At 46.2% G+C, this 11,233-nt stretch overlaps 1 protein-coding gene across 3 annotated transcripts in view; it reads left to right on the top strand.

The window, feature by feature from the left end:
* Window positions 1-11,233, top strand: part of TEP1 (telomerase associated protein 1) — a 40,256-nt gene continuing 29,023 nt past the window's right edge. The window contains exons 1-9 of one of the 3 annotated variants that reach the window (XM_030318591.1): window positions 1-112; window positions 3,277-3,864; window positions 5,191-5,373; window positions 5,684-5,818; window positions 6,574-6,735; window positions 7,130-7,291; window positions 8,052-8,126; window positions 9,499-9,620; window positions 9,830-9,987. In XM_030318591.1, the coding sequence (XP_030174451.1) occupies window positions 3,301-3,864; window positions 5,191-5,373; window positions 5,684-5,818; window positions 6,574-6,735; window positions 7,130-7,291; window positions 8,052-8,126; window positions 9,499-9,620; window positions 9,830-9,987 (1,561 nt within the window). In that variant the 5' untranslated portion in view covers window positions 1-112; window positions 3,277-3,300. Of the gene's footprint in view, window positions 113-346; window positions 366-3,276; window positions 3,865-5,190; window positions 5,374-5,683; window positions 5,819-6,573; window positions 6,736-7,129; window positions 7,292-8,051; window positions 8,127-9,498; window positions 9,621-9,829; window positions 9,988-11,233 lie in introns of those variants that run through there. The other 2 variants (XM_030318589.1, XM_030318590.1) reach the window with 2 other exon arrangements.

Here is an 11,233-nt window from a genome sequence, read left to right as displayed (position 1 = left end):
ACAGTGGAGCCAAGAGCCCAGCTCCCGCTTCCGGCCGCCGAGAACCGAGAGGCCCCGCGTCCGACAGCCAGGGTCTCCGACCCCACTGGCTCCGGGGGCGGTCCAGGCGCAGGTAGAAGCTGGCCCAGGCCCTGGGACCCGGGGCTGGGCTCGGCCGCCGGAAGCCGGCGGGAAGGGCCCAGCGCCGCCACTTACGAAGCGCCCGGGAGCGCGGAGGGCCTGCGCCGACGCGGGGGGGAGTCTGCCCGCCGCGCCCTCCGGGAACTCGGGGAGGGGTTGTGGGTGTGAAAGGGAAGTGGGAGAGCCGGCTGGGACCTTGAGGAGGAGGGAGGGGCAGGGGATGGAAGGCCCGGGGAAGAGACCAGGTGAGATGAGTCTTCACTCCTCCGCCCCGAGTGCTCCTCGGAAGGGAGAGTAGCTGCCGCTAGTGAACCGTAGGTGGTGCGAGCACTGCCTCTAATAAGGAGGTGTGTGCTGGAACAGGAGAGACTGGCAGCCAACTTAAAAGTGGGTATTCATGTGTTAACATGGCAAGGTCTCCAAGACACACTAAGTGTGGAAAATGCTCCTGTTTGTGGACAGGAAGAAGAAAAGGGGCGGGGGGGGATGGAGAAACATGTATTTGTATATGCATAGAAAAGTGTCTGAAACCGTGCAAACTGTTAGCCGTGGTGATCTCTGGAGAACGGAGCTAGAGATGGGATTTTACTTTTCATTGGTAGTCCAGCTGAATTCCCGTCACAAACTCCAGGGTGCAAAAAATATTTAACTCTATTTTTCTTTTAACTTACTTTTTATTGTAAGTTTTTTGTTTGTTTGTTTTCAATCTTGAGTCAGTTCCGAGATTCCCCCACTCCTTTCTCTAGGGGCTTATATAATGCAAAGACATGACAGAAGTGTACAGGGCACAGAGGCCGACATTCTTGATGTGATTTGCTCACACTGGTATCTGGTGAGATATCACTGTCTTTTCTAGTTCTGGTTTGACAATCCCTTCAATTCTTGGAAGTATTCTGCATTCCTGTCCCTAAGCTCTTGTATATTAAGATCTAAGTGATAGACTTAACAGCATACTTATTCCTAAAGTACTTAAATGTAAATAGGAGATAAGCACTTGTCCAAATAAGTAAATACACGCGTAATGGTATAAATTCAAGCATTTTCTCAGGCAGAGGTTTTAAAATTGCTGTTAATGGGGATTCTAGGAGATCCATGAATGGGCTCCCTGACAGTTAAGTGCAAAATAGAATATACTCATGTTTTTCTGTGAAAAATCTACATAGCTTTCACTAGATTCTCAAAAGCCTCTGAATCCCACTGACTAGGCATTGTAGAAACAATGGTGAACAAGGCTAAAGGGGTCTCTGTCCTCAGGAACTTATAGTCTAGTAGGGGGGAAGACAAACAGGCAATTACAATATAAGAATGTGTCTATGATAGAGAAAGTTTGCTGTTGTGAGAACATAGAGCTATCGACATCAGACGGCGCTGGCTGTCAGCAAACGTTCCTTAGACGAACTATTAGATTGAGGCCTGCAGAGTGACAGGAAAGTAGAATTTGGACTAGTAAAGGAGGGGCTGGGGAAGGGAGTGGTCTTGGCACAAGGAAGAGTGTTTTAGGCGTCTGCCTGTGTAAAGATCCAAGGTCAAGAGATACCTGGGCAATTGATAAGCTTAAAAGAGTTTGTATGGTTGCAGCTTAGATGTGAGTAGCAGTAAGAGATGAGGCTGGGAGAGCATCAGAAGCCAGGTTATGTGTACGATGCTGGCTATGCAGATGTGAACAAGAAAGAGGAGCTCCATGACCCTCAGGGAATTTTTTTTTAGTAAGGAGAAACAGTGTACAAGTAGACATGTAAGCAAACAAAATCACTTTTTATTCATGGTAAAATAAACAAGGTGATGTAGTAAATAGTGGCTGGGGTATGTACTGAGGAGCTTCTTTAGACAGATCTACATATTGTGTGCCATGTAGCTAGGAGGATTTCAGCAAAGGTGGTGGTGGGTAGAATGGAGAGAATTAGATAGATTTGACAGACACTGAGGGAGTAGAATCAATAGGATTTAGTAGCTTACTGGATGATGATAATAACAAATAATAAAAGCTTCCATTTATTGAACACTTACCAGACACTGCTCTAAATGCTTAATATTTTTTATTTATTGCCGTAATAACTCTGTGAGGTAGGCATTTAGCTCAGTTTTTGTAGATGAGGAGACTGAGGCACGGAGAGTTTAAGTAACTAGCCCAAGTAGATTCAGGGTTCCATCAGGATTCAAACTCAAGTCTATTTCACTCCATACCCCTGTAAGCAGAGCGGGGGAAAGGAGAGGGATTGGATATGGGGATGAGTGGGAGAAAGGTGATACATTTGGGGTCTGGAGTTTTGGGTACCTTTGAGTCACCCCAATGGAGACGTCCAGCAGGCAAATGGATAAATGGATATGAAACTCAGATGAGATCTAGATCAAGGAATGAATTTATGAGTTGCCAGCATGAAAATGTTATATGGAGCCAGAGTAGGTGAGACTACCCTCGGAAAATATATAGAAGGATTAGAATAGAATTCTAAGGAGCTTCACCATTCAGGGGATGGCAGAGAAAGGATCTTCATAAGGAGGAGATCAGAGATGTAAGAAGACAACCAGGACAGTAGCACCAAGGCAGCCAGAGGAAAGGAGAGTTTTAATGACAGAGTAAGCAACAGGGTCATATTCTGCTTGAGAGATGAAGTAAGATAAGGGCCAAGATGTGTCTGTTCTTGTAGTAACAAGGATTCCATTGGTTAACCAATAGCATAGCTTTGGAGGAATGGGGCCACAGAATCCCATTTAGTTGGTTGAACAGTGAGTAGGAGGCAAGGAAGTTGAGGTTGGTGAATATAGACATCTTGATCAAAACGTTTGTTCCTCTAGAGCTAAGAATCTAGAGTCCAGATTATGAGTGTGATCCCTATATTTAGCTGGGATCACTCTCAAGCTGTAAGGGGCCCTTTCATGAGAAGACACGTCCTTTTCATCTCCAGACATTTTTTTTTCTAAACTTCCCTGCTCTTAAGCTACTGCCTTACCTTTTCCCTACTCTTCTCACTCAGAGTGCTCCTTGTATTCTCTCTGTATAATATTCTCTGAATGCATCCTTAGAATGAACCCAGTCCTTGGTTGTTCTCTGCCTGCATATCACTGGCATTACCAGGAGGACTATTGAAAAGACATACTCCCGGTGCAGATGCACTCCAGTGCAGCTAGGAGCTCATCACCTGTCTTTCCTTCTAGGCATATACTGGTTGGGCTCCAGCTATGGAGAAACTCCATCGACATGTGTCTACCCACCTGGACATTCTGTCCTTGGAGAACCGGTGCCTGGCCACACTCCCTGACCTGCAGCCCATGGAGAAACCACATGGGCATGTGTCTGCCCACCCAGACATCCTCTCCTTAGAAAACCGGTGCCTGGCCACACTTCCTGACCTGAAGACCATGGAGAAACCATGTGGGCATGTGTCTGCCCACCCAGACATCCTCTCCTTAGAAAACCAGTGCCTGGCCACACTTCCTGACCTGAAGACCATGGAGAAACCACATGGGCATGTGTCTGCCCACTCAGACGTCCTCTCCTTGGAGAATCAGTGCCTGGCCACACTCCCCATTCTAAAAAGTACTGTGTATGCCAGCCCCTTGCTCCACTGTCTCCAGAGAGCTGATTTGGTGAAAGCTGATCGTAGCCTGAACATCAGCAACTGCCTGCTCTCTGAGCCTCCATCCTGGAGGGCCCAGTGCCTCTCTGAGGGGCTAGGCCATCTGACCTGTCCCGGGGCCTTTAAATCCATCTCTGCCACAGAGAGATCTCCTGAAACAGCTTTGGTAATAGCTCCAGGCACTCATGTTGAATCCACCCATGTCTGTTGGATGCTGTAGTCTCTAGATTTTGATGCCAGTTTTCCTCTGTGCTGCTCTGTGCCTGTGTACCTTCTGCCCTCAGAGCCTCTTCCTGAGGTGACCTTTACCCTTGGGCTGTGTTATTCAGCATCATTAGTTTTATTGCATATCTGGTTCAGATATTCTAGACAACAGAGCCAAAACAGGCTCAGTCCTGAGAAAGCCTCTGCTCAGGAGGAGAGGTAGTGATATTGTAGGAACAGTCAATTAAGTGCCTTTGAGATTTTACATCAGGCATGAGACACATCTGCTATACCGGGGTCCACTTTCCTGTATGTATATGTGTAAAGGTACATCCACTTGTACACGTCTATACAAGCACATTTAACATACAGGGCAGAATCGGTAGATAAACACATATGCCTTCTGTTTGGACTTGGGATTCAGACTGAGGCAAAGGCTATACTATCTCTGCCAATTACAAGCCATACAGCCTTGGCCAAGATTTAACTTTTTGAAGCTTTAATTTCTTCCTCTTTAAAATGCATTCAATGAGGGGTTCCTGGGTGGCTCAGTCAGTTGAGCGTCCAACACTTGATTTTGGCTTGGGTTGTGAGATCGGGGTCGTGGGATAGAGCCCCACCTGAAGATCCACACTGAGCATGGAGCCTGCTTGGGATTCTCTCATTCTCTCCCTCTGTCCTTCTCCCCCATTTGCACGCACTCTCTCAAAAAAATTAATTACTTAATTTATTAAAAAAAATACGGTCAATGAAAATCTACTTCATAGGGTCATTTTCAGGATTACTGTTGCCATCTTACATTTATTTGAGGCTTTGCAATTTGCAAAGAGCCGTACATATATTATCCCATTTAATCTAATGGCGCCATCAGGTAGGTGATGGTAGGGAATGAAAAAACTGAGGCTCCGAGGTCAAGCAGCTCAAGGTTGCTGGGGGATTGATCTGGGACTTGGCCCTTTTTCTTCTGAATGCAAAATACCTTAATAGTATCCTAGGAGGTATGTTGTGAAGGGCCCCAGGCTCCTAAGCTGTGGCATCAACAAGGAGAAGAAAGCAGGGGGAGATCCCAAAGCATCAGAAGCTTGAGTCAGGAAAGATGGTGTGTGTAACAGTGAGGGGTCACTACCTCAGCCAAGACAGATCCGTGCTGGGGAGTAAAGGGAGAGGGGGAGGAGTTTAGATGATAGAAGATAGATGTAGAATCTTCCTGTCCCTGGGAGCTGCCTTCAGATCAGTCTTTGAGGGACTGTGGGTGCATGCTGTGATTAACAAGTGCCACTATCCCCAGGATCATTGTTCCTCTTCAGAAGAGAAAATGCCAGAAGAGAAGGAACAGGCAGAGGTTCAAATGCCTTTTTATAATCTAAGCTTGGGAGAGGAGGAGAAAGTGGAGGAGCCGGTCCTGAAGCTCACTGCTGGGGACTCTGGATCTTGTTCTGAGCCCACTGACCAGGCCATTAAGGAAAAGAAGGTAACAGTTCCAGAGCTGGGGAGAAGTTGATGATGGTGGAGGGGAAGGTGTGGGGTGGCATGGAAGGGGTGGTGACCAAAGGCCGAGCCAGATCCCCTCCACAGATGGAAGGGGAAAGAGAGGGGGCATTGCCCAGCTCTTATTTCTCACTCCCTAATCCCCTTTTCAAACCTCTCAGTTGGACAAACATCTTCCTGAATGTAGAGTTGTTTCTCTCTGTTCTAGATTTCCTAAGTTAGCCTGTGTGGGTGCTTGAGTTGGTCCTCATTTCCTCTTTTTTCCTTTCTCCCCTCTCTTTCCTGATTCTCAGATGGTTCTCATGAGCTTGCTGTGCTCCACGCTGGCATCAAATGTAAACATAAAAGATGCACATGACCCTACCTCGGTGTCCCTCTTCGAAATCTGTAGTGAACTTGCCCCCTTGGAGCCTGAGTTCATCCTCAAGGTACTGTGCTGTGAGGGAGAAGATGGGAGCGGGAAGCGGGGAGGTGGGAACTGTGGCCGTGGTGTGTGATGGGTCGGTGGCCAGCTTGGTACCAGGGGTGGAAAGGAGAAAGTTCACTTGGGAAGGGAAGATGATCTTTGGGTGAGTCTGCGGGCTAGTCCCTGGGGTTCTCTGAGGAGCAGGGGAGGATGAGATTGGGAAAGTGTATACTAGGGTTCATTTGTTTAGTAAGTACACAGGCTAAGTACACAGTGCTATGCCTTGAGGGTCATTCTAACAGATGTAATTAAACTTGAATCTGGCTCTTAAGGAGCTTATGATATTGTTAGGGAAGCCGAACACTACCAAGTATTATATAAATGCAAATGGAGTAATAGGTAGTGAATGCTTCAGAAGCAGAGGAGAGGGGGAAAAAGTGTTTTTCTATGAGGCTTTGGAAGACATCAGGTTTAATCAGCAGTTTCAACCCTGGGTAAAATTTCCATAGAACTTGATGGTGGGAAGCCTTCTAAGTGCCTGGTTGACTTGGGAGGTGATCAGTAGACTCCAAAGAAGCCATGCTGCAAAGGTGGGTAAGGTCTAGATTATGGAGATGTAGAATGCCAAGCCCAGAGGCTTGGACTTTCTATTTTATAGACCATGTAAAGGGCTCAGGAAAGGTTTTATGAAGGCAGATTAGGGTCACAAGTTAGTTTTGGGCATGACGTTGTGGGACAAGAGGCCAAGATGCCTGCCTTCCCCACCCTGTGCCCTAGGCATGTCTGTACACTAGGCAGCAGCTGAACGTCCGGGATGTGGCCAACAAAATGTTAGCCATTGCTGCCTTCTTGCCCGTCTGCCGCCCTCACCTGCGACGATATTTCTGTGCCATTGTCCAGCTGCCTTCTGACTGGATCCAGGTAGCTGAGTTCTACCAGGTATGGCACTCAGTTTCCTGAGCTTTGGCTCTTACTGGTTCCTTCTCCTTTGCTCATTGCATCCCTGTAGAAAATTCTCAGCCAGTTTTACCTTCCCTTAGCTGTCTTCAACCCTACAGCCCAGGCAGGACAGCTTCTCCCTGGACTGGGTTGGGTTGCCCAACAGGGGGAAGATGATTGAGAAGGGCTGGACCACAGTTTGAGAAAAATTGGTCTCATTCTGGACTTCGTGTTTATGACTGGCCTAGTATCATAGAAGTTGTCACTTTAGAGCTGGGGTTCGGAACCACCTTCGTATTATGTGCTCTCACTTAACGCCATGAAGTGGTCTTGCCCTGATTTAGAGGGTTGGTTTGTGTCTCACTTCTGATGGCCTCTCCTCCCTCTCTGATAGGACCTGGCTAAAGGAGAGGAGGACAAGCTGGTGCCCCTGCCTGCCTGCCTGCGTGCAGCTATGACTGACAAATTTGCCCAGTTTGATGAGTACCAGCTGGCTAAGTACAACCCTTGGAAGCACCGGGCCAAGAGACGCCCTCACCGGCGCCCCCTCCCTCCAGTCAGTCCCTGGTCAACCTGGTCATTCACAGCCCAGGCCCCTTTTTTCTGGAAGGTGGCGGGGGTGGGGGGGTCGAAGGAACATGCTGACTCTGGGAGGTCCCACACTGAGCATCTGGGATGTTCCTACTACCAGAAATAAAAGGAGTCAGAGAAAGGCAGAAGAGCCGAGCAGAGCTCAGGGGCAGAGAGGGCAGGGCTTACCTCTTTCCTGAGTGTCTTTCTTTTTGGTAGAGGGGTTTTTGGAACTATTGGAATGAACCTCTCTAGGGACAAGCTCCATTTTCCTTTTTGAAATTGCTTCTTCTGGGGCACCTGGTGGTTCAGTCAGTTGAGCATCTGACTTGGTTTCGGCTCAAGTCATGATCGTAGGGTCATGGGATCAGGCCCCACATTGGGCTCCACGCTGAGTGTGGAGCCTACTTAAGATTCTCTCTCTCCCTCTTCCTCCCTCCCCCACGCACTCTCTTTCTCTCAAATTAAAAAAATAAATAAAAATTGGGGCCCCTGGGTGGCTCAGTCAGTTAAGCATCTGACTCTTGATATCGGCTTAGGTCATGATTGCGCATAGTAGTGAGATTGAGCCCCGTGTCAGGATCTGCACTAAGCATGGAGCCTGCTTGGGATTTTCTCTGTCCTTCTCTCTTTGCCCCTCTCCAACTTGTGCACGCACGCGTACTCTCTCTCTCTCTCTCTCTCAAATAAACATTAAAAAAATAAATAATAAATAATAAAATGAAATTGCTTTTCTGTCCCTGCAGAAGACGGGGCGCCCATTTTCTGAGACACAACGTTTGCCAAGGTACCTTAATCCTCTTAAAGATGAACAGAAGAAGGTGAGTGCCTTGTTCCGGGGTTCTATATGTGCATGTTCAACTTTTTCTCAACTAATATTTTGAAATGGAATTCCATTTGGTTTAGAAATACTAATGGTGTGGTAGGCACATATCAATTTCCTACCTGGTCACTTCTCAGTCATGATAATAGGGTCAGATTTTGAGAGCACAGGAAAAGGCTCCTTTTATTTTTCAGTTTGCCCCCCTTGGTATTTACTGACAGGTGGCATGTCCAGCGGGATAAGTGACTTTAAAATGTGTGAAACATCTACCTTTCATGGGATGTTTGAAAAACAAACCAAACAAAACCTTTTTGCGTTAATGACAAATAAGGAACTGCACTTAGTGGTTAAGATCACAGAATCAGGACTTAGTCCTGGGTTTCAATCCCACCACCACCACCACTTGTGGGCTATGTGACGTTAGCCAAATGACTTACCCTCTATTCCCTCAGTTTTCTCAGATATAAAATGGGGATAGTAATAGTACCTCATTGGGTGCTTCATTGGGGTTTTGTGAAGATTAAATCAGTTACTGAATTTGAAGTATTTCTGGGATACCTGGGTGGCTCAGTCGGTTGAGCATCCAACTCTTGATTTCTGCTCAGATTGTGATCCCAGGGTCTTGAGATCGAGTCCCGCATCACGCTTTGTGCTGAGTGTGGAGCCTGCTTGGGATTCTTTTTCCCTATGCCCTTCTCCCCGGCTTGCAGTTTCTCCCTCTCTAAATACATACATACATACATACATACATACATACATACATACATACTAACAGTACGTGGCACTGAATAAGTGTTGGCTGTCACCAATCATCATTAAAATTGATTGTTAGGAAAATGTATGATAGTGTTATAAGAGAATACATTTTCAGTGGTCAACTGATTTTTTCTCTTTATCCTAATACATCCCAAACTTGGCTTTTCTACCATAGATGATTCTGGAAGCCACTTCTTTCAGTTTATTCATTCCTCACAGCTTGCATTGTGCTGATACCTCCATTTACCTCCTCCTCCAAGTCTCAGTGATTTAAATAAGAGCTGCTTTTTTCCTTTCCCTCCTAAGAATAAGATGTTCTCTGTTCATTTTATCCCAATCTTGTTTTTCACAAGCCAATTATTTCACGGTAACTACTGATAGCTCAATCTTGTATAAATGAAACACAGTGACCCCAAAGAGCTACTATCATGTGTTCTCCGCAGAAACTCTTGTTGCTGGAGATTTTTGCCCCCATTCCTACTCTTTACCTAGATCTACTTTGGGGAAAGAAATGACCTCATAGCTATAGGAGGTCTGAGGTTCTGATTTCTGAAGCAAGTGACTATGGTCATAGATTAAATGACCCCTGTGTGACTTGAGGGATATTTCCACAGTTTGAGGAGACCTACAATGCAGTGCCAAAGAAAATTCAGCCGAGATTCACCCTGAAGAAGTTAGTACGGCGACTGCATATCCAGGAGCCTGCTCAGCATGTCCAAGCTCTGCTGGGCTACAGGTGAGAAGACACACCCTGAGCATACCTTCCACCTGGGTAACGCCATGGCTTTTTCAACATCCATGGTCCCAGCGCCTGTAGTTCTGACCCCGGCAACATTAGTTTAGGCAGATATGGCCTGTAAATGTGACTTTGACTGACTGACATTTTCTTTTCTGAGTTATTTTCAGCTGGCCTGGAAATGATAAGCTTTTCTTCCTCTGTTGCAGATACCCATCCACCCTACAAAAGTTTTCTCGAAGTCACCTCCCTGGGCCATGGGATTCTAGTAGAGCTGGGAAGCGGATGAAGCTCCCTCGGCCGGAGACCTGGGAGCGGGAGCTGAGCTTGAGGGGAAACAAAGCTTCTGTCTGGGAGGAACTCATTGGTACAGTAACTTTGACCCTATATGCCCTTCCTCTCTTCCCCATGCATACCTCTACATTTTGGACCCTGACTTAATTTCCATGGCGTGGTACAGTTATTCTCTTGCCTGGTGGTTTCATCACTGAAGGTGATCGGATTTATGAGGTTTGCCACTGACCGCACCAAAGTGGACCAGGGGTACCTGCTTTTAGTAGCATTGGCATCATAAGGGAGATCATTCTTCCAGATGTGGCTAGGTGATGCACCAGCCTCTACCGACACATGACAAAAGTGGTACCTTCTCTCTGATTTCACTTGCATCATACTGGGTAAGCTGTCCAAACAAGATAGGACTGGCACACGGCATATTGGAATCTCCACAGAAACCCATATTTAGGACATGGACTATTTAGGTCATTTGCCCATACTGATAAAGAAAAAAACATTTTAAATTGTGAGGCCCAAGTTACTTTCAGTCTTCTGTTTGTCTCTTTTAGCCTATTTTTAACTATAGAAGGCTCTTTCTATGCGATTTTGTCTTTTTTTACTTCCTCTTTCATCTTTGAAATTTTCAAGTCAGCTTCTATCTGTTGAAAAATATCTTGCTGTAGATCTTTTGACTGCTTGAGTTTTGGAGACTTCATATTTTGGAGCTACAGAAGCCCCATTTGTTTTTACCTGTTTCTCAGTGAACTGCCAAGTACAGATTATACTCACGGCAGCCCAAATTGCTTAGCTGTTTATCTGTCCCTGCTCTCACTGTGGTGGTGTAGCCATCAGAATCACATGGGAATTGAATACACACATGCATACACACATGCCTGATAGCCTCTTCCCCAACATTTGATACTTTGAGTGGAATAGGATGAAGTCTGTCCTGAAGGATGGCATCCAGGATGTGTAGATGATTCTAGTATGTGTCATCTCCACTTCCTCCCTCTGCCCCTGAAAATTAAAACTGTCATTTATCTAGGCTGAGACTAATGCCCATAGTCTAATCTGGTGGTCTCCAGAGTTGTTTTTTTTTTTCTGTTTGACCAAAATTTATTTTTTTTTCAATATATGAAATTTATTGTCAAATTGGTTTCCATACAACACCCAGTGCTCATCCCAAAAGGTGCCCTCCTCAATACCCATCACCCACCCTCCCCTCCCTCCCACCCCCCATCAACCCTCAGTTTGTTCTCAGTTTTTAAGAGTTTCTTATGCTTTGGCTCTCTCCCACTCTAACCTCTTTTTTTTTTTTTTTCCTTCCCCTCCCCCATGGG

Source organism: Lynx canadensis, chromosome B3 (genome assembly GCF_007474595.2).
Source record: "Lynx canadensis isolate LIC74 chromosome B3, mLynCan4.pri.v2, whole genome shotgun sequence".
Lineage (NCBI taxonomy): Eukaryota > Metazoa > Chordata > Mammalia > Carnivora > Felidae > Lynx > Lynx canadensis.
This window is presented reverse-complemented; position numbering and strand designations above follow the sequence as displayed.